Source organism: Ambystoma mexicanum, chromosome 9 (assembly GCF_040938575.1).
Source record: "Ambystoma mexicanum isolate Mex_15411 chromosome 9, UKY_AmexF1_1, whole genome shotgun sequence".
Lineage (NCBI taxonomy): Eukaryota > Metazoa > Chordata > Amphibia > Caudata > Ambystomatidae > Ambystoma > Ambystoma mexicanum.
Genome location: NC_090931.1, coordinates 313,686,584 through 313,713,169, shown reverse-complemented (window position 1 = coordinate 313,713,169; position 26,586 = coordinate 313,686,584). Strand labels below are relative to the sequence as shown.

The 26,586-nt window shown below is 45.0% G+C and overlaps 1 protein-coding gene across 3 annotated transcripts in view; it reads left to right on the top strand.

Annotated features, from left to right (window-relative positions):
• The first annotated feature begins 9,379 nt into the window (after positions 1-9,379).
• ZZEF1 (zinc finger ZZ-type and EF-hand domain containing 1) overlaps positions 9,380-26,586 on the top strand; it is a 3,309,810-nt gene continuing 3,292,603 nt past the window's right edge. For all 3 annotated transcript variants that reach the window (XM_069614719.1, XM_069614718.1, XM_069614717.1), the window contains exon 1: positions 9,380-9,817. In XM_069614719.1, coding sequence (XP_069470820.1) covers positions 9,479-9,817 — 339 coding nt within the window. In that variant the 5' untranslated portion in view covers positions 9,380-9,478. The remainder of the gene's footprint in view (positions 9,818-26,586) is intronic.

The window sequence follows — 26,586 nt, the reverse complement described above, 5'->3', positions numbered from 1 at the left end:
ACTACTGGAAAGGCAAGCACGCGAAAACGATGGGGATTCGGACGGCAGTTGGGAGGACCAGTCAACGGATGAAGAGCCTGGACCATGTCGCATGGACGGCGTCTCCACCTGGTGCACGTGCAATCGGTGCGAGCTAATGCCAACTGAGGAGGAGAACTGCTGCTGCCGTGAAAATTCCGGGTGCTTGGCCTACATTTCGGAAGGCGAGCCAAGTCCGCAATGCATCACCGAGCTGCCAGAGTTCAGGGAAGCCTGCCTCTCACGGACCGTGTTGAGGATGATGATGGTGCTTATGCACGAACTTCGCGGCACTGTTCGTCCGCGTAATCCGAGTAACGAGTAAGTATACTCTGGTTGTGATGTCAGTGATGCCACTACTATTTCATGGTCGTCTCCCACATATAAAATTACATCTACATATCATTCGAACGCATGTAAATTGGTTGCATATTGTGCACTTTCTAGATAGAATTTTTTTCAAAGCAGAATGACATTTTTTACCTGAATCGACATTGATAAGAAAGTTTTGTCATTTTAATACAGTTTGCATCTTTCTTTTTCACAGGTGGTACAGGCTGGTGGCCTATCGTTGCTTCACTTGGTGGCTTCACGGGAGGCTCGGACACCGCGTTCGGAGAGTAATACCTGCCTGTGCGGTACTTGCCATTAGACAACATTTCCCCAGCGACAGTGGACAATACCGCGGATTTTCCCTGGATGTGCTGCAACCGGAACTTTACAATGTGTAATGTTTATTATTTATGTTCAATTGAAATTAAGATCTAAAATAAAACCCAACATATATTTTAACAATGGTTGTTTTGATTTTTTAAATGAATCTAGTGTGTCTCCATTGAATAGTCTTCCTGTGCCTTGTCTTGTCACACCACATGTCTCCGGCCAGCATCCTCCCTCACGCTGGCCGCCCACCTTCAATCCACATAACCATTGAACCCATATGCAGCAGACATACATATGTTATTTTGCGGGTTGGCATCAAGCCTCCCGGCCTTGCCTCCTCCCCCAAAAATACTTACCACACCACTTTGTTCAAGCGTTGGCAATAAAAGGCCGTTGGATTTTATTGATACAAAACATGGTTATAGGTAAATAATCAATATGGTTGATCATAATAAATCATCCTTTTGGGCACCGGGTACAGAGATGACCCCCTCTGGCCCGTGCCGCCTTGCCACCACAGGCCAGCCTGCTGCTGACTAACTGCCTAGGCATCCAGGGTCTCCAGGGTGAACTGCACCCATATATTCTCCTGGGAAGGTGAGGTATTTATAAACTCACCCCCCTGCCTTCCATGTACTAGATCCTGCAGCCTGCCTCTTACATGCAGTTAGATGGCCTCTCCTTGGTGAGGCCCTGCGGCAAACAAGTCTTGTCTGCACGACCACCGCCCCAATCCACCCCCCGCCCTATCAAAGGCAGTTCGCACCGGGGTACTTGCGCTGGCAAGTGGAGCTGTCAGGGAGCGATAAAGGCCAAGAGGTGCCAAAGACCATGTACACTTCAAAGTGGTCTATAGAGCATGGGTTGTTGTTCCCATGTCTACCTCCAGACCCCGTGTCTCCTGCCAAGCATCCCCCCTCACGCTGGACGCCCCCCTGCAATCCACATAAGTGTGTCTCCATTCACGAGTCTTCCTGTGTCTTGTCTGCACGACCGCCGCCCCAATCCACCCTCCACCCTATCAAAGGCAGTTCGCACCGGGGTACTTGCGCTGGCAAGTGGAGCTGTCAGGGAGCGATAAAGGCCAAGAGGTGCCAAAGACCATGTACACTTCAAAGTGGTCTATAGAGCATGGGTTGTTGTTCCCATGTCTACCTCCAGACCCCGTGTCTCCTGCCAAGCATCCCCCCTCACGCTGGACGCCCACCTGCAAACCGCATAATGCCACGACATATACACGTCATTCATTCACAAACAGACCCCTGTTTCGAATTCTTTATAACCCACTTCATATTTCTAATGAGAACTTCTTTGCGCTTTGCTAGTCAACCCGTGAAGGTGCTGGTTATCTGCTCTTCGTCTCTGTGAACTTCCGTGACCACTTCGAGCAAACTCGTCAGTTTGCAACCTGTGAACTGCTCCCTGTTCTACGACAAGAAACTACTCTGATCCCTGCATCTAACTGTTTGTTCGTCAAGGTAAGGCCATGTACCATAATCATTTTGCGTCCAATTTTTTAATTTATATCTATTTGCTAGTAGTCATCAAATTGCATCCATGTTTTCTTTTCGTTCAAGACAGTACATGCAAGGAACTAGTCACATGTTCTGAGTTTAGTCAAATTATTTTTCTATTTTTTTAAAGTTATTCAAATACTTATCCGCATGTGAATAACGTGTATAGTTCCAAGAACCAAAACGAACCTTGCATTGAACCTTTTATGTGTCATTTAATTTTTTAACACATTAGTATTCATAGAGAATTGTTGATCTTTACTTTTCAGAACTTTCCACAATGCCTGCCTGTTCCATTGGCGGTTGCCCTTCGAAGACCCATAATAAATCTGAAGGTACTATAATGCATGTTTTCCCTAAGACAATAGATCAGATAAGAGAATGGGTCCGATATTGCGGATATCCACCGTCTGAGCTTGAAAGTAGAGTCCTAGAAGTCTTTGCGGACAAGAGGGGTGATCGATACCGCATCTGCAGCAGGCACTTTAGCTCAGACATGTACTCCACATCATTGCTAATAAAGAAGAAAACACAGCGAGCGACGCGAAAATTGCTCTCAACCGCTATTCCCACTCTATTCGTCCACATCCCTCCACTGGTGAGTCAAGTTTACGGATTTAGCTCTCGGCCTTGCGGTAGTGTGTAGCATTAGCTAACAATAATTTCCCCATTTATGTATCCACTCAATATGAAGACGGAAGATTCTCCATCTGTGTCGTTATTGCAGTCATCAGCCACTTCAAGCGCCTATCGGGTAATCTTACTTAGCTATTCTGCCACTGACTTGTTTTAGGCATGTAAATCAATAGTTTTAATTTATCGTGTAATTATTTTACCTAATGGTACACCCTAGTACTTGTCCTCTAGTCTTTGTTTTCAGTTATAATTATTGTTATCCAAAATAATGCAAGTACTGTCTTTCAGGGAGATGCTGAGGAGTCCAACGCATTGACGACAACCGTTGATGTCACTCAGATGCTCGAGGTACGTTTCCGGACAGTTCCATCGATGGAGATCATCAGATCTTGCATTCTTGTAGCGTGATTGTTACACACAATGTTTCTTTCGTTTTTAGCCATTGATATGTCCTTCTGTCGTCGCCCTCCTATGTGTCTTCTTTTTTCAATATTGTGTTCATTACTAATGAAAGTCCTATGTTTCAGGGAGTCGATGGAGCATTAGTCCAAGAAGAAGGGGGAGCATGCAGTTACGGGTCGGCGCAACAGCTTGCAGAAGTGTGCACCGCAGTTACAGCGTCCCTTGATGTTCTTATGCATTTCGAGGTATGGATACTGACAGTTCGATCAAGCGAGATCATATGACGTGATTACATCCGCTATACTTCCTTCTTTATTAACGCAAGTACTATGTTTCAGGGAGATGACGGAGCTTCTTCTACAAGAACATCACCCCTAGTAGTTGATGCAGATCTCTGGGTGGTGACACTTCCAACGATCGAGCAAATCGAATCATATTTAGATATCCATTATTTATTTTAGACAACTGATCATTTGTGCAGGTCTATTTAGATGAGCCGTTGACGCCTGCACAAAGTTTATGTTCTTTTTAACAAAATAGAAAACCATACTAATGCAATTACTGTGTTTCAGGGAGTTGCTGAAGCGTCATCTTCAATAATATCATCAATGGAAGTCTATGCGGAGCCCGAGGTATGGATCTTGACAGTTCCATCTAACTAGATCAACAATGCGTGAATAATTGTCGTTTGAATGTTCTACACAATGCGTTCATTCGTGTTTTGCTATTGAGATGTACGTGGGTATTGGTCCCCAAGTACATTTTGTGTTTTCAATATTATTATACATACTAATGAAAGTTCGATGTTTCAGGGAGTCGATGGAGCGTCAGTGCGTGATGGATGTGCTTATGAAAATATAGTCGTTGCAGCGCAAGAGGAAGTGGAGACATGCACACACGAGTCGGAGCAACAGCGTCCAGATGTTGAAGTTCGAGGCAAGAAAGTTTCAAAGAAAAGAAAGCAAAAGAAGGTTAGTGTCCTGGTCATTATATTATGTTGTTTTTCACTGTTAATAGTTCAATACTGTAAGTTGTGTTTAAACTGAACATCCCTTTTCCAATCTGTCCTCTAGTTGCGAGTGGGTGTACGAACTAGATCTACACAGACAGTGAAGCGAACGAGAGATGTTGCTTGTCAAACCTTTTGCCAGGGACTTGAGACTGGAGATGCATCGTGCCAATGGGAAGAATATGAAGTGATTGACAACGGAGCTATACCACCACCAGCCATTGATAGTGAATGTCCTCCTAGTAGTTCGGATGCAGTCGGAGATCAATTCACAGAATCCACACCCGCAAAAACTAAGACCGTGAGAAAGTTGAAGAAATTGTTTTATTCTCCCATCGCCGGAGAAGGAACAGATGTTGCAATGGAAGAGAATTAAATGGACGACAATGAAACACCATCAATATCACTGAACATAGCGGAAGACAATATCAGAGATTGTACCTTTAATGTGAGTGACATGTCCTCAACGTTACAGGCCGAACCAGCTGGGATGCAGAGTGACAGTATAAGGAAAGAGGCCAAATTCATTGTATTCGATAGTTGTTTGATTGATATTATTATTAAGATGAAATGTGGGCATTCGGTTGGTGGGGAAGTATGTGGGGAGCCATTGATTAATGTGACTCGTGCAATTCGAGGCACTAACCTTAAAATACATGCCACCTGTACACAATATCATCCGTTCTCATGGTCTGCACAACCCATGCTGGGGCAACTGCCAGCAGGCAATCTACTTTGTGCAGCGGCCGCACTTTTTAGTGGTTCAAGTTTTAAAAAGAGTATTTCTTTCAGTTTGTGGGAATCCATTTCATTGCGAAAACTCAGTTCTACAAATACCAAACCGATTATCTATTTCCAGCCATTAGCGAAGCTTGGAGAATGGAAAAAATGTCTATTGAAAGTACATTCGCGGGCAAACGGTTCAGGCTAGCCGGTGATGGACAGTGCGACAGCCCAGGATTTTCAGCCAAGTACTGCACCTACCACTTTCAGGACATGGAAAGTAAGAAAATTGTGAGTTCGGTGGTCGTGCAGGTGTCACAAAGTACATCCTCAGTGGCCATGGAGAAAGTTGGCTTTGTAGCATCATTGCAAGAACTACAATCGCGGGGAATGGTGATCGACCTGATAGCCACGGACAGACACGTTTCAATTGCCAAGACAATGAGAGAAGAGTACAAAAATATAAATCACCAATTTGACGTATGGCATCTTGCAAAAACAATCAATAAATAAATGTCGGCTGCAGGTAAAAAAAAAGATATGCAAGGTATTTCACAGTGGTCCAAGTCAATCAGCAACCATCTTTGGTGGAGCTCAAAAACATGTGAAGGGTCGTTGGAAATTCTACTGGAAAAATGGCGGTCAGTAATGCTACACTGTAGCAACGTTCACCGCTGGACCACAAACCAACATTTCCACAATTGTGAACATGGCCATTTGTCCACAGAGGAGGCACGGAAGAAGAAGTGGTTGATTCCTTCATCACCCACTCACAAAGCCATTGAAAAGATTGTATTTGATAAAACTATAACAAGAGATTTGAGGGGACTCACAGAATTCTGCCACACAGGAGATTTGGAGGTGTTCCACAATATGTGCCTAAAGTACAGGCCAAAACGATTGCATTTTGGTATGGAGGGCATGATAAATCGGACTCTTCTAGCGGTCTTGGCACATAACCATAATGTTGGCCGTCAACAAAGTAGGACGACCGGAACTTTAGGGACGCTTCGCTACAATAAGGCCTTCACTAAAAGAAGTAAACAATGGGTGATCAAACCAGTGTTTGAGGATATGCAATATGAGTTTATTGAGAGACTTATTGTTGATGTCCTAGATAGGCACATACATGGAGTTGTGAACGAACCTGTGCAGGGGACAACTGCATTGCCACCCAACATTGCCTCTGTTCCATGTCCACCTAAAGCAGAGCTCATTGAGAAATACACATCACGGTTTAAATGATTGTAATTTGATTGTCTGTTCTCTCGAGTCTCCTCATGTTGCAGGCCCATTGAATATGTGTATCTATGTAATGTGTAAATAAAAGTGATTGCTCAGTGTACATGCAATGTGTCTCTCCACCCTTGCCCCTCCCTTCACCGTGCAGTAGTGCGAACCACCCGGGTGTCACCTGTGACTTTGCTCTCGAGTCTCCTCATGTCGCAGGCCCATTGAATATGTGTAGCTATGTATTGTGTAAATAAAAGTGATTGCTCAGTGTACATGCAATGTGTCTATCCAACCTTGTTCATTTGCGCATTAAATTAAACCAAACAGTAATATAAATCATTTTTCAAAAAATATAGAATGTCTCCGTATTTATGGTTCTCTGGGGCTGCAAAGCACGCAGACAAAATGCAAAGATGGAGTGTAAATTTCAAGTCCTGTGAGATGGCCTTACACTGAATGTAGCTAACTAGGAATGTGTGCTCGTTCAAAGTGAAGGTCAGCTGCTTTGATTTTTTGCTCGGGTGCCGGAATGGCCCACAACTCAGTATAAGGTTCTATTGTTATTTGACCTTGACAGGCCGGGACCATCCCGAAAGACTTCTTTTTGGGGGAGTGGTGCAATAACGTAAGAAACGTTAATGAATAAAATTTCAGAAACGATAGCCATTTAATGTTCGTTCATTAGAAGAAATAACGTCGGCATAGAAGGAGTGGTATTTCGGGGCTGCCCTACGCACAGACACAATGGAAAATGCAAATATAATGTAAGTAACTCTTTAGATGAGTTTATACCGCAATTTAATTACTATACAGTAGCTTTAAAGACGGGTTAAGTTGTACTTGTTCGTTCTATGTGGCATATTGTTTTGTACCGCGCACTATCTTGAGGAGAACCATCTCCTTTTACGGAAGCACCTCAAAACCTTCCTCTTTTCTTCTGCTTTCTCTCTCCCTCTCCCCTGCTACAAATGGTCCACTGTCTGCGACCACGGTCCTGGGCCCTTCCACTCTCCACCTGCACTGCCTCCCTGTCAACCCCTGCACTGGGGGACTGTCTCAGTATCCTACAGCCTCCCCTTCCCAGCACTTGTTCTGCACTTATTTTGCACTCGCCACCAGCTGGCCATATGTATTTATTATTTTATGCTACTTACCTTGTACTCCACTTCCCCCCTCCCCTTCCCCTTGCACTTTTACCTTCCCCCTACCCCTGCACTTGCGCGATCTGAATGACACCTGGCCTAGTAGGATCGTTGTCTGTCTTCTCCTTGTTCCCCCCCCCTCCCTGCCTCGCCACGCCTTGAAACACTTGTGTATAGGCACGTTGCAAATGCCATATTATATCATATCAGTGATTAAGTGGTCCACTGGCGCTCAGGCGGCTCTGAAAAAGGCGGAGGAGAGGGGGTGGGTTACTGGAAATGACGTATAATACCCAGTTGCACTGTCCTAGCTATGAAATAATTTCCCGACCTAATATATAAAATGAATAATTTTAATAAAGATCTGATGGTGAGACTAATTTCATTTTTTATGTTTTTAAAACAGGTACATCCTTCATTATTGTCTGTGTCACGAGTACCAGACACCGGCGGATGGCTTTTACAACCGCCAGTTGCTTCTCCGCGTGAACAACGTTACCACCCTGACCATTTTATGGGACGATCGCCAAGTACAAGTATGCCCTTACGCGGTACTAATGGCTAGATGCAACATACATACCGTTGTGGTGGCCTAGTGCCTCGTTGTTGGAACAGCCATGCGATTATCAGTGCGACCGAAGAGCTTATTTTATCGTAAACCAACACCCTGTGTACTGCACACGAACATCGCTTGCCTCAAGACGAACTATTTTGGATCGAGAGCAAATAAAAATGCAAATCGCTGAATATTCTCTAAACATTTGATGTCAAATAAATGTACTTTACCAAATTTACAATCTTGCGGTTTGATTTAAAAGTACAGTTTCATATTCCGAATTGTGGCGCGCTGTGTTGTGAGCTGATCTGTGTTGGTTTCCGGGTTCTGTGTGGAGTCGCGTAGAAGACGCCTGGGCGCGTTTGCCTACGCAGCACAGTCACGTCACGGATAGAGGCGGGGAATATGAATGTTTTGATAAAGTCTGTTTCAGGGACGGGGGATATGATTTAGTGCCGCAAACGCAGGTGAGCCAGGTCGATGGGGGGAAATGATAGGATTATCACAAAATGGCAGCTGATTTCGAGTGCGTTAATGGACGAAAAGTCGGGTAAGGTCCATAGGAAAGTTTTCTACGATCTACCGATTTATGCTTAAAAACACATGGCCGAACCGTAGGGACAATAAAAAAAAAGTCCCGGAACTATCCTTTAAGGCTCTTCCTGACTCTAGCATTGTTTGAAATATAAACGATCTGTTGTTTTTAGCAAGGAAGATTGTAATCCTCCGATTCTTATGTTCTGTTATGCCGGATGATTTAGTGTAATTGATTTAATTACTCATATCTCTGCTATGTATTTTTTTCTCTTGTTTGTTCTTTTTTTTAATCTGTTTTAAACATGATTATAACATGTATGTTTTACAGTTCTTGTAATACGAAATATGGAAATTGATGTTACTATTTTGTAAAGGTTTAGGATAAACCAAAACAAATAAAGAAAAAAAATTCAAGAAACTTTTATTTGATGTTTCTTTTTGTTCATAGAAAGAAAATCGTACACTTTATTCAAAGCGCAGAACGCCATTCCAAATCCAATGGATATCCCACCATTTAGCAAAAGAAGACAAAAAAATGTAAAAGCATTTCTAGTGTCAAAAGGAATTTCAAATCATATAGTCAGTCATAGCAGTCACGTTATCAGTTAATCAGTCATACTCAGTACTAAAGTTACACATAATTGCCATGTAGTATTTCATGAAACCCTTTCTTTTGGTCAGGAATGGCTTGACTCAGGAACGTCCTCCTGCATTACTGTTTGATACGCCTAGGTGACAGCTCACGTCAGTTTATTTAGCGAATGGATATTTGTGTAGTCTGCAGGTACTCTCGGTGGATGAATATAGGTGTGTCATCTTGGGAAACTGGCAGTACTAGTCACCGCCATCTGAAACACTAGACCGCGTTGAAAGGTTCGTCCAAATTATTGCGACAGCTTTACGGTCTTTCGCAACACTTTCACGCCGAGTCGGTCGTACACTGCTTTACGGCAGTGTGGGAGAGCAGGTCCGAAGTTGACAGCTAGCTGTCCAGGAAGTGGCTCCCGGTTGCAGCGGAGGGTGCGGCCGGTTATTTACACGAGTCATGGGGAACACGATGGGTAGCGGGAGTTACGGTGGCGAGGATGAGGAGGAAGAGGCCGAGACTCCACAGAGCACAACTGGTCAGGGCAGTAGTGACTCTGAACTATCCCCCGTCGGGGCACTGCCACCGCCCGGGCTCCTGCTCGAGCAGGCCCAGCTGCGGGAAGCGGCCGCACGTCTGCGCCAGGAGGCTTCACAGGAGTCACTCGTAGCCCAGCACCATGACGCTCTAATACGCCGGTTGCAAGAGAGGCAGGGTCGTGGCGAGGACACAGTCACCCTGGAGCAGTTCTGTGAAATGCTGGAAAGCCGGGCCGGGGGGCGAGAGGAGGGCGAGCAGGTGAGGTGCTTAAAAAGGGCTTTTGGGTAGAGTGAGTCAGTGATTGATGCCGTTATGTGAGCCAGGGAACAGTAAAGGTGCCGGGGAAGTATGGGTAATGGTTTGTGAGTCTGCGGGTTATGTTGTGGTTGAAGCCAGGGATGCCAAGAGGAGGGCTACACGAGAAGCCTGGATGAAGTAGTAGTGTAGGTGAAAGCCAGCTTCACAAGATAATGGACCACCATGGGATGTGATGCAGGATCAAGTGTGGGTCAGATGAGGACCTGAATGCAGACAGTTGAGGTTGTGGTGACATGCATTGCGCTGAGTTGGGTGGAACGTGTGCTGGAGCTCTGAGAAAGCAGGTGATTGACCAGAATACTAGGCGTGAGCATTGGTGGGCAAGAACTGTCAAATGTGTGACTTTAGAGTGTATTTGTCTGGGGAGGGAGAGACGAGTTGGATTTTGGAGTAAGTTATGGTCCAACAGGGTAAACTTAGAAGGATGCTAAATTGGAGATCGTGAATGCAAGTATTAAAGAAGAGGAACAGGCGAGAAGAGGGGACAAGATTGAGTGGTAAGTATTTGAGGAGTTGTTGAGAATGTCCTAGCTAAAGAGAGCAGGAGATGCAAGGAGGGAATACCAAGATGGAATTAAACTGGCAAAGCAGATGATTGACCAGTGGTTATGGGACTTCTGGGACCGGTACAGCGCCTGAGAAGTGAGATCAGAGGAGATAATCTGGTGCTAGGTATAGTAATAAGAACAGAGACCGTTATTGGGCCATGTAAATAGATGGAAAGATGGTGTAGCATCCTAAAGGGAAACGAGGAACTAGAGTACAAATGGGGCGGACATAGAACTGTTGGCGTATGAGTTTATTGGACTGGTGTAGGAAGGCTGTGCTGTATATTGACTCAATTTACTGGGGGAACCCCCTTCATGCACAGGGCGAATTGGCAGTGGTGTGGGTGGGACTGAGGGGCGGAGATAAGTGGTGAATGTGGGTGCTCTAATACAGGATGCTGGCTGCTTTGCATGAAAACAGTGCAATTTTTGAAAATAAAAATGACCCCCAATTTATCAAACATGTCTGTGATAATAATTAAAATGAGCATGCAATGCACACTTGGTATGATGCTAGTTTCATCTGTCAGAATTGTCACCATGACGGTCAAATGTATGCAAAGCATGAGACCTATATACAGTATACATATATATATAGAGCATCACTGCGTTGTCCTCTCTAACGCATTGCTCTAATTTTATTCTACTACGCTCAATGTTCTTAGCTTACTTTGTTGTTGCCATTGATTCTTGTAACCGCTTTTCCTATGTAACCAGACAAGTAACACTATATTCCTGTAACCTACACCGTGATACCCGTGGGTTTGGGCGTTTAACAAATTTAATAAATAAATAAAATAAAAATAACAGCTTTGGAATGCTGGAATGAGTCAATTTTCAGATGCTGTCTGCAAAGTAGTTGCATATCGACCCTTGGGGGCTCACATTAAGGCACAGCGTTCAGAAGATTTACGGCAGTCGGGGCAGAGATCTTCATCAACTTGGTGGGGTTTGGGACTCGAGTCTACCTAATGACGCTGCAGCAAGACAGTTTTTGCCCGAACGCAGCTCTGCCTTGTTCCAGTCCAATTCCTTACCTGCAGCAAGGAGAATACAACTGGAAGGCAAGTAGGTGGGCTCGTAACAGGTGAAGCTGTAAAGACTGGGAAAAGGGGGAAGCCTGGCTGGCTGAAAGCATGTGGAGGGACTGAAGGAAGTAGGAAGGATGTGTGGCGAGGGGCTTATGGCACAACACACGATAGTGTAGCTGGTGAGGGGCTGCAAAGTGTTGGGATGAGAAGTTAGAAGAAAGAGGAGGGGTAACAGGAACTGTGTTGCGGCTCAGGGCTGTTGAGGAATGTGGTGACCATCTTGAAGCCCAAATTCGGTGAAGTGGTATGTCTGGATTGGAATTGGGCGTGGAAGAGAACTGTTACTTACACTCGACTGTTCATGAACTGCACTTCCTCATGTTAGAAGGCAGCAGGATGATCTTTGGCTCAACAGACATGTTGAAACAGCTTACCAGTGGCCCATCCTCGAGGGGTGCGTAGGAGGATATGCTCTCTCGTGACAAGCTGCTGGAGCATTTTCTGATCTAGCGGGGGAGGGGGGTAAGGGGAGGTTCAAGAGTTGATTTTGTAGGGTGGAGAAGCAATTGTAAATTTGGAGTGGACTGCAAGACCAAAGACATTTCAAGGGATAGAGGGGGCATTGCTCTTAGGAGTGAGTACCATGACAGCCATGTGCAAATGAAGGATAGCAACAAACACAGGCGAATACCGTTCTCCTTCAATCCCTCTACACATCTGCTTCATCTCCTTGAACATACAAATTGCAATCTAAGACTGCTTCTCTGTTGGTTAAGGGTTGTGCTGGGCGGGAAATTGAGAATAGAAAACCAATCCCATATTTAAATGGAATCCTTTCCTTCCCCTATGAAATATGTTAACACCAACAGAAATCCATTGTATATTGTCCTTACATCCTTGTGAAAAAAGTGCTCAAGCCTCTTTATCTACAAGTTTGTATGGCAGGCCTAAGTAATTTTAATTATCTTCTGGAGCCTGCTAAAGAACAAGGAAAGCAGTGTCACCACAGAAATAAACCAAGTGTAGACACTTAGGCTGCTGATTAATAAGATTACATTGCTAACACAGTGTGTGGACTGTGCCGTAATCTGGCCAAAGGTTGGATTAGTGTGTGCACATAAGGGCATAGTTAGAAGGTGAGTGATCCATTCCGAGAGTTAACTGTACGGTAGATGGGTAGGCTCTAGTACTTTTCATTGACATTTGCTACTGAAAGGGTACTTGCTGTTTTCTATTGTAGCTGGCTATCAGAATCAAGTGCACCATACAGATCGATTTAAGCTTGCATGCCATGTGGAGTTGAAACCCCTATTATGCTAGTCTTTGATGATGCTCTGACTTAATTGGGGTTTTTCTCTGTTTATAGAACACCCCTTGCTGCCCATATCCATCAAAGCTTCTCTGCTGCGCCTGCACCCTTGCTTGAAACCCCCTGTAGTCACTCCTTATGGACAGTGCCCTGTTTCTTCCCTGCTTGGTTCATCCTATATAAATCCCATACCAGGGTACAAAATCTCTGGGAGCTATTTAGCTCCTGCTTGGCTTGAAACCAACAGCTATCGGGTGTTACTTTTGACTCCTCAGGCCTACTGGTGCCTTACAAATATATATATATATATATATATATATATATATGAGACATTAACTTGGAGGATTTGAGGATGTTAATAAGGAAGAATTGGAGCGCAACTAATGCAGCTTTAAACAAAATGTATCATACTTAATGGGCTAAAAGTTAAAGTAGTAGCTCCTGGTTCCCTGGCGCGGTAGTTCCTGCCTACAGGGTGATTCCCAACACATAGGAGCTGGTTTGAACTTCTGCTCATCAAATCTTAATTTCAAACTCTGCCATGCACACACATACACTCTCCTCCTCATATTGGTATTCGATCCCTTGCTCCACAATCATTAGAACTGGTGAGCAGCACTATACCGTAGTTTTCCTTCAAAAGACTCTCTTGGGGACTTGATGCCCTACTCCCCGGTGAGCTTTAATTAAAAAAGACGAAACTACCAACTTTCTAGGACTGGAGTGAGAATAGTAAATTATCTCATCCTAGAATATTTAGCACAATAGAACATGTGTATCTCTGTTCTTACTTTACTATTCTAACTTCAGTTTTCATGAATATTTTAGTATTTGTCCAAAATATCCCAGCAGGTCCCTCCGTACCCCCATGGGCACCAAGACATTGTACACACAAGCTCTTGATTACACTTCCCTCTCCCAGTAACACTTATGCTTTGGTCACATATCTCTTCCTTGTTCATGGGCCAGATTCCCTTTCACGCCAGGTAGACTACGTGTCCGGAGTTGTATATGGGAACTGGATTGAGTTTTTGAGATTGAGTTTGAGTGATTGGCTGTTCTTTGTGCCAGGATAGATAAACGGTGGAGATCATACTGGGGCAGTACTTTGCCTAATCCCGATTCCTGGCTCGTTCCTAAAAGTAATGCGTCTTCTCAGTAAACGTGTCCTTCATTTTCCCATACTATGTGGTGGTTGCTCCTGAGTCCATTGGTTACAGCAGCATTGCCTGGGAGACTTGTGTGGGCAATTGCAGCTTTGCTGGCAGGAGACCTGTAGCAAGTGCTGCAATGGTATTGTCATCTCTGGCCAACGGATGGGGAGCGAAGCTTGGACAAGTAGGGGTGTCACGGTATTAGTTTTATGACGGTACAATAACCTTCTTGCCAAATGACGGTATATCATGGTTATCGCGGTATAGCAGGTGGAGTTAACTAATCTTAACAAATATTTTCTAAAAGGTCATAAGTTGTCAGATTTATCATCACAAACAAAACCAGGCACCCAGGGCCAGAATTGGGCTTTTCAACATACTTTCCACTGAAATGCCACCCCTTGCTTCCACCAAACACAAACACACGTGTGGAGAGGAGGAGGGGCGGGGGGAGCCCTGCTGCGCCTGGCAAAGCAAACTGAATAGCTTTTCTTAAGTGGTCATTTCAGCTTTTAGCCCCCCCACTGGCTACTGGTGAAGATGAACATGTTGCCATCTTGATAACCTGCATGCCACAGATCAATGGAGTCTGATGGTAGTATACGCTTGTGCGCATACGCACACACGCACTCTCTCTTTACGTTACAGCCTTTAGTTTACTTGAGGGCCAAAAGGTGTTCAGTAATCACGGAAATGTTACACTTTGGTATGGCAGCAGGGAATACCCACAGAGATGAGTACATTTCGCACTGTGACTTATTATATCTAAATTCAATGATGGAACCAGGGAAATCCCCCATTGTCATATGTTTAGAAAACATCCATTATAAATATATAAACCCCAAACCGCCAACCCAAAGTAAACCCTTTTCCTTCTTGGCACTGTATTTATTCTTCCTATTGCTAACATATTGATTTTGTGTCAGGCATGTGTGGTTTATGGAATGGCATTAAAAACTGCTCCAACTGAAACTACTTGGCAGACGGCACATCCAACAGTGCAAGACCAAGACTGCGCAGCACTTGCTTACTGCAGCCTTTCCAAATCAGATTGAAAAGCACACTTAACGGTATACCGGTATAAACAATGTGGCGGTTATTATTGTTCAATTAAGTGGTTCACGGTATCTTTAACGGTATACCGTAATACCGTTACATCCCTAGTGGCTTCTTTATGTGAGCGCATAATAACTTGTCATTTATATAGTGCTTTTATCCAAAGCGCTTTACATAAAATACATTTACATACGTTATTATTACCCAATCGAAATTGGTACTCATTTTATCAACCTCCCTAGGATGAAAGGCTTAGTCGACCATGCTGGGATTTGAACCTGCAACTTGCAGATCAAACACAGATCACAGCAATGAGCGCTCAAACCCGCTGGGCTATCTTATCAGTTACAGGCGCTACTAGGTGAGCATGAGGCTCAGGCCAGACTACCCTACCGGGGGAAAAAAATAATCTCTTGTACACACGTGAACTTCTGTACGAAGAAGTCGTTGTAAATCATTTGCAGGTATTTTCTGTTTCTCTTTTACATGGAGAGCCCCAATTGTATACACAGAGAATTAAACAGATTGAAAAAAAATGTTTTTTTTGTGTCTAAAAATGTTTGAGCTGTTTCTTACCATAATCTAGTGAACATCCAGATTGGTTGCGTTTTGTTAATTTAGGAGTTTGGTCCCATGACTGTCTTGCGTTCCACAGCAATGTTTAAGACTGTGCTTAGCAAGACGTGACTGGAGGGTTCTGTTTGATGTATAATAATTATTATAAATTGATATTTTGAAGCAAACTATTGGCACTCCTGCGGCACAGTTGGCTTAATTCATACACATGCTAATAACCGAGACAAATTGAGCTTTGCTGAAGGGTCTGCTTTAGAAAACGTAAGGACAAACAGTAGTTTTCATAGGTATTATATAGTCTTTTAGACTGAGTTGTTTGTTAATTTGAAAGTCAATGCACCGGTCTGAATATTAACTGGTTTTGGCCGTGTGTTTATTGATATATATTTTTTATTTATTTTAGGTGAGTCATATTGGTTATACATTTTTGACAACCTTTGACCACCATGGTCTCCATAATTAAACAATCAAATAGAGACAAGTTTCAAATTTCAAAATGAAGCGGAGAGAAGAAAAGAAATAAGATTAGAAGTAAAACAAAATAATGTAAAAAAACAGGCAAATCATCGTGTTTCGTGTACCATGTGTACACCGAACCTGTATTAGTATACCACTTTCCCAGTTCCTCTTTTACTCTTAAAGTTTTTTTTTATAACTATTAAAAATTTAACCAGAGCCAAAATTATGGTTGTCTTCTCTCCCGCTAGCAGGATTTTCCACCAAGCGTCTCTGGTTCTATGACCATATTTGGTGATCACCTCCTGCATTAATTTTCTTCTTTGTTGGTCCAAGGTCTTACAGTCCATTACTTATTGTTCAGTTGTTTCCTGTGAGTCTTCAGCCTTACACAATCGACAGATTAATGGGTTACCATCTAATTTACCCCAGTTTTTTGTTGTCTTATTCCCAAACGGGTTCAAACGTAATCGAAAAAACTGATCTCTAAAGAAGAAATGTGGGAAGATCAACAGATATTTTGGTAGTGTTCAGTTTCCTGCACCCGTCTATTGGTCTTCCATAGGTTTTGTATTTGTCTTTCAGCCTGTGTCTGAATCCAATCCAGAGTAAACAGTTTCTTTTTGGTTTCATCTGGGTTATCAACAAGGGATTGTGGCGATTCCTCAATGTTAACCAGGAGCGTCTTGCATCTCATCTCCCATTTTTGCAGAACAGGCTCATTCTGTTCCGCTAAAGCTTTTTTTAGACATATAAAGCCCCCTTTTGCCTCCTCTTGGATGCATTTCCTAAAGAAGGACAATATTTTCCACACTGCTATTGCCTTTAGTGAGGTAAGTCCAAGTTCCATCCTTACTGCCTGGATTGGGGTACTTGCGGGTATGTTCAGTGCCCTTTTCCAGAAGACACCTTCTATTTTTTCCCAGTTCCCTGGGTCAAAGTTGAGGTATCCTTCCGCTCCATATGTTAAAATAGCCGATACTTTGGAGCAGTAGAATCTAATCAGTGGAAGCATCGAATAACCACTGTACATCTTAAGTTGAATCTTTGCTTGGCCTGCCAGGGTCTGTGCTTTCCTTACGAGACTCTCCTGTCTCTGTCTTTCTACAGTACTTTCATTAAGACAGACTCCCAGGTAAGTAATAGCGGCCACCACTGGGATCTTTATACCATTCAGGTTCCAAGCATACTGTTTTGTTTTCCTTTTTTTTTTTTTCCCCCTATTTTTTTTTTTTCTCCTATCAAGATTTCTGGAAGAAGCCTTTTTTGCATCTTTGATTTGGTTTCTGGGAACTTCGAGTTGCAAGACATTTACATACTCGGAAATGTTCTCCGGAGATGATGTGGGAGCTAGTCATGAGATGTACCTGGAAACTGAAGCATATCTTGACAATTTTCTTATTGCCTTGTATGGAGAACAGGGTCAGTATTTTACTTCTTAAAACACTATGGGTAGGGCCGGCCTTAAGGGCAGCAGCGCCCTGGGTGAATTGTCGCCCCCCCCCCGTGCGCCCCTGGTTAACAGGGGGCGGGGCCAGGATGAGCCACTCCTTGCTCCGGCAAGGAGGTTAAATAGGGCACGTCCTACCTGGGAGGCCGCACCTTCCATGTTGCCATGCGGTCTGAGATGTCCTCATCACATCCCATCCGAGCAGGCGTGCCACAGGGATCGAACCTCGGACCCTTCCTGTTCAACCTCTTCACCAACGACATCCCGACAGACCTCCACAAGACCGACCTGGCGCTGTATGCAGACGATGTTGCAGTCATCTCCCAGTCATTCAGCGAAAAGGAAGTGGCGAAGAACCTGCAAGCTTCATTGGATACCATTGCGACGTGGTACAGCAACTGACGGATAGAACTCCACACCAGCAAGACAACCGCAACGCTGTTCACCAGAAAGATGATCAAGGAGCACCCACACATCAGCCTCAATGGGGAGACCATCAAATGGGAGAGCAGCAGCCGCTACCTCGGTGTGACCCATGACAGCAAACTCAACTGGGAAAGCCACATTGAGATTATTCAGCTGAAGGCAACAGGAAAGATGGCAGCGCTGTACACACTCCTGAAGACCAAGTCCATGCCCCTCCGGACAAAGATCAACATCTACAAGGCGATCATCAGACCAACCCTGACGTATGCCTCCCCAGCATGGATGACCTGCCATGAGCGACACCGGAAGAGTCTTCAGAAAGTCCAGAACAAGGCCGTGCGGATATCGTCTGGAGCTCCAATCTTCACAAGGATAGCAGACTTTCACAGAGACCTGGACATCGAGATGTTGGACAAACATCTAGCGACGCTGAGTAAGAACTTCTGCCAAGGACTGGATCAGAACCCGATCCCTCTGATCAGAAGACTCACTGCAACCCCTTCGACCTCTACCTGCGGCCCATCACTGCGAAGACCCTGTGAAACCAGCCCTTCTGTGACATCACACAGACCAAGAAGAATGCAAACCCATGACTACATACTCAACCTGAGAAAATGGAGTAATGAGGCTCAAGCCTCGGTATCCAAAAATCACTGCTGCTGGATACAAATCTATCAGTAAGAAGAAGCTCCCATTGTCATTGAATGAGCCTGCCGCTGCGGGTGCATGTAAAGACAACGCGGCGCCTGCCACGCCTTATGCCACCACGCCAGCTCGGGGGAGCCCTTGAAAGACTCCCCAGAGCTGGCGTGATGTGGGGCTAATGGCACCTTTTCTTATGAAAAGTGCCCGCAGCGGAGGGGTGCATTTAAATGCACCCGCCGCCGCAGGTGCATTTTACAGCAAAAGCCTGCCTGCCATGCCCTTGCAAGACTCCACCGAGCTGGTGTGGCGGGTGCTAATGGCGCCCTGGGGGGCCTGGCGCCACAGGCGGTCGCCCGGCTCGCCCCCCCCAGACCGGCTCTGACTATCGGGATACTTTTCCCCAAGTGTAAATTGTACGGAGGAGACCACCTACGTCTGTACTCCGTGCACTTTTGTCCCACCCACCTGCCATTTTCATCATTTTCACTGCAAAGTTTAAAACAGATGCGTTCAATCTAGCGAATCCAGATTTATATTTGTTGGTGCACTTTGTAGTGAAAAGTCGCGTAAATGCTTCCCTGCACGATGTGTGCAGGAGGCATTTACAGTTTGCTAAAATGACAAATGTCATGCTACTTTAAAGCCATTTCTTTTTTTGTAGGGAGAGCCGGAATGCAATGCGGAAACATTGATTCCTTGTGGTGAGAGATTTTTTTTAGCACACTTTGCCGAAAAGGAGGTGGTGTTTGGTATGTCGGATGTAATAGACATACTTTATATAGATGTTAAGGCACTTTAAAGACAAAATAGTGTGTAGAAACACATTTGTGTGAATTTTTGGGTTATTGTGATAGTGTATTTTTACTATTGTCTACTAATGTGTTTTATATGGCTTAGACAGGGTTGAAGAAACTGTGCTTTACTATATGTGATTATTGAATGAATTGATATTCCATTGTATTGTTAGACTATTAATTCAAAGATTGGTACACTAACTTTGTAGTGCTCTATATGCATGTGCGTTTTGCGTTATAAGTGAGTTTGAAACCCACTAAATTTATAAAAAAAGAAAAGTTTGAAATTATTGAACGGTTGAAAATGCTTACAGAAAGATTCATAAGAACCAGTCTAGTTCTTGGTGTATTACCACCAAGAAAGGTTGGCGGGTAGCAATGTGTGTCTACCGTTATATTTGAAAGATAAATGCATTACTAGATAATGGGGAATATGCACAAGGGTAGAAGGCAGAACGGGGTAGGGGGTTTCTGGAGGGCAGCATAGGGCCATGTCAATTGAGCATAACTGTTGCAGGTGGCTGGAGTATGTTGCTATTATGAGCACGGTTCGGCAGTGCAGTTACACTGCAGTTGGACTCTGGCGAAGGTAACGTGTCGGACTTCGCTGCTTCGGGTATCCCATTGATCGTTGAAAGGCTGCGAAGATAAGCCTGCTGTTGCGTTTTTAGCTGGAGTGACGCTCCAAAAGTCAGAAACCTAAAGTGCTTTAAGCTCAGGTAGAAGCACGTTGCAGGTTTTAGTAATGTAAAGGCTACGCACCTTTTTTGTCGGCGAGATATATTTGTAATTTTTCAAAGTGAAGTGATCTTCAGTTGCTTGAAATCGAGTATTTTCTGATTTAACTTTGAAGTTAAAACACAGATTCAATCTGAGTTCTGTGTCTGTGCACTGTGTTTTTTTTGTATGATGGAAGGCAGAGGAAAACAATACAATTTAAGCAGCAAGGATATTACTCCTTTGGATGATGAGGTCTCCAAAGTGCTCGAGGAAGTGATCCAAGAGTCCCTCGCACCAACCCCTTAAACAGCGTTTTCCCAGCAAGCGAACACAAAAACATATCGTCGAGTTGTGCACGTCGTTACGGGCCCGAAAATGTGGGTGCCGGTCAGCACTTCTACATCTGTAATGGAATTGCAACAGACAACGGTTGAGGGAGGTTCTGTGCTGAGCCATCTCCCGTGGAGACTACGAATCCCTTACTGGTGATTTGGTGGAGTCGCCGACTGGCTCTGGCCAATCCTTTCAAAGTTGGGTGGGCAATTCTCCATTTAGTGACACTTCACAATTGGGAAGCAGTGCAATCTAAGCTCTTAATTTAGTGCTGCAGGTTTTAGTGAGACTTTACGATAATATACATTTGGAAGTGAGGTCTCACACTAGCACCTTTTTAATAGATATAAAGGTTAGATTATCAGAGCTCAAGTCTCACTGAAAATGAAGGCCCACGTACCCATTCAAAAGCACCTGAAATACAGAGTGACATTAATAGTCCCAGAAATGGACTGCCCTGTTGGTGCTCTGGTTCTTGTAAATCTTTATATACAGTCCTTTGTGCTTCTCAGATAAGAGACATGGGGACAATGCCGACCCACCAAGAGAGTCTACTAAAGAGACATTAACTGGGAAACTCCCACCATTGTGTGCCAAGGAGGTAGTGACCTCGATCTGTAAGAATAGCAGTAATTAAGAGCTGTATGGACAATGGAACAGAGTTTTACGCCGGAGGGTGTAAGAAAAGAAGGGGGGGGAGGACAAAAAAAAAAGAAAAGTAAAAGGTATACGTCAATTTTTCTGCTCCAATACCCCAGTGAAGCAGCTAATCGGACAGGGTTCAGTTTTGTTGATGACTATTATTGATGATATCATTGATGTAGTTGCGCCAGTACACAAGTGTTTCTAGGCGTGACAAGACAAGGAAACTAGGCCTTGTCTATGAGATTGTGCAAGTGTGGGCAAGAGGGAAGGGGAGAAGTGCCCGGGAGGGAGGGGACGGGAGAATTGCAGGTAAATCAATAAGTGCAGCCAGCGGGTGGCTCATAAGTGCACAGACGAGGGACTGTACGGTTGCAGATACAGACCCTTAAGTGCTGGGGGAGCCCCGAGGCAGTGCACGGGCAACTAGATATGCAGGAGCCTTGGCCTGAGTTCAGTGGTTATCCAGGCGATCCATGTGCAGAGCAGTCGGTTACGTCAGCAGGGGAGAGGAAGGGAGAAAGCGGAAGCAAAAAGGATCGTCTTGAGTTGCTTCTGGAGCCGGAGGTGGTTTTTCTAAAGTTTGAGAGAAGCATGGTGGCTGTTTAGGCCCCAGCCAACGAGAGTGATCTGCCCCCAACCCTCTGTTTGGAGAAGCGTCTGACCCGCAGAGTTGGAGGTGGATGAGCGGAGCACTCAAGAAGGAAGATGTTTTGGAAGAGAAAGTTGGAGATAGAGCGGTCCCAGGCCCCATAAAGCCTTGTGCATGATGCAGAGGGTCTTGAACTTGATCCTTGCAGCCACGGGGAGCCAGTGAAGCGATTTCAGGTCTGGAGAGATACGATCCCTGGGCTTGAGGCAAAGGACAAGCCTTGCAGTCCTGTTCTGGATAAGTTGTAAAGATCGAGTACAGGCAGGCAGATTTAGAAAGAGGCAGTTGCAGTAGTCCAGCCTAGAGAGGACCAGCGCTCTAGAGACTGAGCTTCTGGGGGGGAAGTGAAAAAAGGAAGAATACCTCTGGGGAGGTGCAGCTTATAGTAAGACCTCTTAGAGATATCGGAGATGTGAGGAGAGAAGTAGAGGGTGGAGTTGAAGATGACACAGGAAGGAGCAGGAATAGGGCCCAGAGTGGGGGCGGGGGGAGGAGAGAAGAGCGAGAAGTTCCCATTGAGGAGGATCTCAGTCTTACTGGCATTAAGGCCGAGATCAATGGCGGCACACCATTCCTGAATTGCGGCCAGACAATCTGGTATGAGAGAAGAAGAGGTGGCTGAGGAGAGCCTGAAAGAGAGCTGGGTGTCATCCACATAACACTGAAAATTGGAACAGAAAGTATCGATGCTGTGGGTAAGAGGTGCCAGGTAGTGGTTGAAAAGCCAGGGAGAGAGGTTAGACATCCAATGGAACACCACAAGTTGACCGAGAGATAGAAGAGAGGAAAGACCCCAGTTGGACCTGAGAGGGTTGGCCAGTGAGAAAGGAGGTCAACCAGGCCAGGGCCTGATCAGTGATACCCAGGTTGTCACGGAGGCGATTGAGCAGGATGGCACTGTTGACAATGTCAAAGGCGGGGGATAAATTGAGAATGAGTACAGAAGGGGGAGATTAGAGTCAAGATTGGAGAGCAGTCCTTCATGGGTGTTCAGGAGAGCAGTTTCCCTGTTTCTGGCAGCTCTGATGCCACACTGGTGGTCGTGGGGACAACCAGCACATTCATTATGCAGATTAAGCTGGGAGAAGGCCAGATTTTCAAGGAGTTTGCCCAGGAAAGGAGTGATGGAAATCGGGTGATAGTTAGCCGGAGAGTAAGGATCGACCGAAGGCTTCTTTAGAAGGGGGTGCACAAGGGAGTACTTGAGGGAGGAGGGGAAAAGTCCTAGTGGCAAAGAAGTGATTACAGAAATTGGCATAGGCTGGAGCAAGGGTGTCAATATGGTTCTGGAAGAGCAGAGGATATCCTGCTTTGATGAGACTTTCATAGATCGGACTTGTCTAGAAACATTGTCTGGGGTGAACAGGGCAAAGGAGGAGGAGAGACTGCTTCAATCGGGCCAGGAGTGGTAGAAGAGGATGGACTGGATGTCCTGAGTTTTAGTGGTGAAATGAGAAGCCATGGCTGTGCAGAGGGCCTGGTAGGGAATAGGAGAGGTAGAGACTGCCGCAGGATTGGCCAGCTCCTTGCAGATGTTGAAAAGTTCGGCTGAGTTGTTAGATGCCGCAGAGACATGGGCTTGCATGTCTTCTCTCTTGTTAGAGAGACAGAGAGTCTATATTGCCTTTGTAGCAGGCGGCAGGACAGTTTATCAGGGGGTGGGTCTGATGCCCTCCACTACGTCTCTGCCACCCTACACTTGCATTTGTGGCAAGGTCGGAATCGTGCCAAGAGTTGCACTTGGCTGTGTGTTTGAAGCGGATCCTCATGACGGGTAAGGACGTCCAGAGTGTTAGAGATAGAGAGATAAAGGTTCGAGAGGGGTGTGTTAGGGTGTGGGTCAGCCAGAGGTGCAGGAGGAGGAGACAAAGTATCAGTGAAAGCTTCAACTGACGCACGCTTCATGGGTCAGATGACCAAGAAGGTAGGTGGCATGACTGGAGTCGGCGTGGCCTGAGGGGTAGAGAGAGAGAAGTGGGAGGAAAAGAGAAAGTGATCACACCAAGAGAGAGGAGTGGTGAGGAAATTAGAGAAGGTGAGGTCTGAGGAGATCAGAACATCCAGGGTGTGCCCTGCAGAGTGAGTCGGGCCAGAGGGAAGAATTGAGAGAGGGAATCACACAGGTTGTGAAAGAGTCCCGAAGAAGGGCTGGTAGCATTCAGGTGGATGTTCAGGTCTCGGAGGAGAAGTTGAGAGATAGAGGCAAGGAGGGAGGTGAAGAGGTCAGCCTACTTGGAGAGGAAGGGGCGACCTGGCCATGGGGCCTGTAGATAGTGGCCACAGTGAGAGAGAGGTCAGGAGAGATGGAGAGCCTGCAGAGCAGGCATTCAAAGGAGGAGTTGTTCCTCATTGGAATGATAGGAGGAATCCACCAGGACGGTTGGTTCTGGGTTCAGAGAGGATCTTGTAGGGTAAAATACTCCCACCTCAAAAAGTTATCTGGAGCACTGGCTATGAGTATGGAAAAGCATATAAGCGATGGCGGGCTACATTGTAAGGGGGCTCTCCATTTGAAAATAGCTACGATTTTTAGGAACGAAATTGAATTGCCAATGAATAGATCAAGGGAAATGGTGATTTTTAAACATATTCTCGCTTTGGCGACGTTATCGCCAGGGGACATTAAACATTTAGTTACTCGATGAGGATTTTTTTTTTAATGAAAGCACAATGCATTTCATTCTCGCAATTGGTATGGGATGTCGTTTTTGCTGCTCAGTAGACGTTTCTTCAGAGACGGTAAGATATTTACATATTTACATGTGTAAATAATTAGTTGTGGAATTTGACCCTGCTATGGGAATAGCATATAGTGGGGAGGGGGATCAGGAATTCTTTATTTAAAAAAAATAAAATAAAAAATTCATTCTATTTATTGAAAGGAGACTGATGGGTGATTAAAAAAAAAAAAAAAAAAAACAGATTATAGAAGTCATTGCTGGAAATACCACTTCACATCTTTGGACTTTGAGCTCTAAACATATCACAATATAGTTCCTCCTCCCACCCTCCCAGGTTTACTGATGAAGTGATCAGGAATTTCAATTCCATGGGAGTCTTTAGTAAAATTGATGCTGTAGGACGTAGGCAAGTATGTGTTAAACAAGTCACCTCCTCACAGGAGACGGAATGGGGATGGTTACGGGTCAAAGGGGCCCCCGTCCGGATTTTGTATGCTCTGGGGATTTCAGTGAGGAATTGGAATACAAGCGGTTACAACAGTTTTATGAATGCTTAAGTATGGGTGGATCTGAAAGTGATAGATTTCCTGGCATTACAAGAAACATGGGTAACAGTAACTCCTGTGTTAGATGGATTTACAACTTTCATAAAGAAGGCAAAAAAGGGGGAAGAGAGGGTGACCTTTTGGTGGACTACTAGTTAAGTAAATAATACCTCTGATTGGGAACCCATGGGATTTGATTCTGATGGTTGTATTATCTAATACAAAGGTCTCAGCTAAGAAAAGTTGCCTCCTTTATTTAAAAAGGTTTTTATTAGCATTTTCAACAATGTATAACATTCCCAGTCCTCTTACCCCCTCTAAAACCCTCCCCATGAGCAAAAAGGACTGCTGATTGTTCCCTCAAAATTCCTACTTTCATATCTTCAAGCCAGTTCCAAAAACCGTAGTGTTTGGGCAAAAGGCTACCCTAGAGTCACTGCGAAGAAAAGATAGGACAACGTTCCAGTCTGCACCACATTTTTGCAGACCCCCCGACCCCCTGTACAGAGTATGTCACTTGCTCAAGGGCGACAGCGTTCCAGATCTTGATTATCCAGGCTTGTTCTGTGGGTATGCCCTTATTTTTCCATTTCTTAGCCACAATTGGCAATGCCGCCATGCTAAGGAATCATATAAGCCTTCTTCTGAGCCTTAGTAGATAAGCACCCCAAGATGCACCCATTCCCAGCATGGCCTCCTCAAGGTTCCTGTGGGCCTGCATACCAAAGTTTCCTGACATTGCGCTTCTTATATATTCCCAGAAGGATGGGATCTTACCAAATGACCACCACATATGACCCCAGGTTCCAGGTTCATCACACCCTCTGCAACATCTGTTGGCGATTGCTGGGTAGCATTTATGTATTCCCACAGGGGTGAGATGCAACTGCACAATGGCCTTAAGCCACATTTCCCGAACTTGCACCACCCTGGTCAACTTGGGAATGTTCCTCCACAAACAATCCTATTGGTCTCTTTCCCCTCCATTTTGTATCCCGGGTTATCTTCCCAGTATTTCACGTAAGGCCATTTCACTGCAACCGAAGGGGTGGAAAATATCTTGTAAAGCTCAGCTATCATGTGAGAGTCCCCCATACTACTTGTAACATATTTCGTAAAAGGGGTGAGATCTCACAGCCTGCAAAACCTCAGGATTTGTAATCCAATGCCTAAGTTGAAAGTACTAGAACCTCTCTCCCTCCCCCAGTTCGAAGTGTTGTTTGCACCGTAGGTAAGTCTTGACATCCTGTCCCTCTACCATGTCCCAAAGCATAAACCACCCCGCCGTCACCCACTTTGCAAAAGCTCCTACCTCCTGCCCTGGGGCAAATTGTGGGTTTTGGAATATTGGCATCAGTGGGGAAGGGACGGTTGTTGCACCTACCAGTCGAACCAGGGAGTCCCACACCTCCCCCACCAGTGCTGTAATCCTACTCCTGTTCATATTCTTGGGTCTTTCCACCCTGGGGCACCAGAGTACTACTTCAAGGGGCTTCCCCACCACTGCCCTATCCATCATTTCCATATCCTGCCCCGGTCTCCATTAAACCACTCCCAAACCACTTGGAGCTTGGCCGCCAGATAGTATAGATAAAAGTTCAGTCCCCTCAAACCTCCTTTATGAGCAGGTGCCATTAGTAACCCCATGAACGTCTGGTTATTTTGTTCCAAATAAATCTGCTCATTTTGTT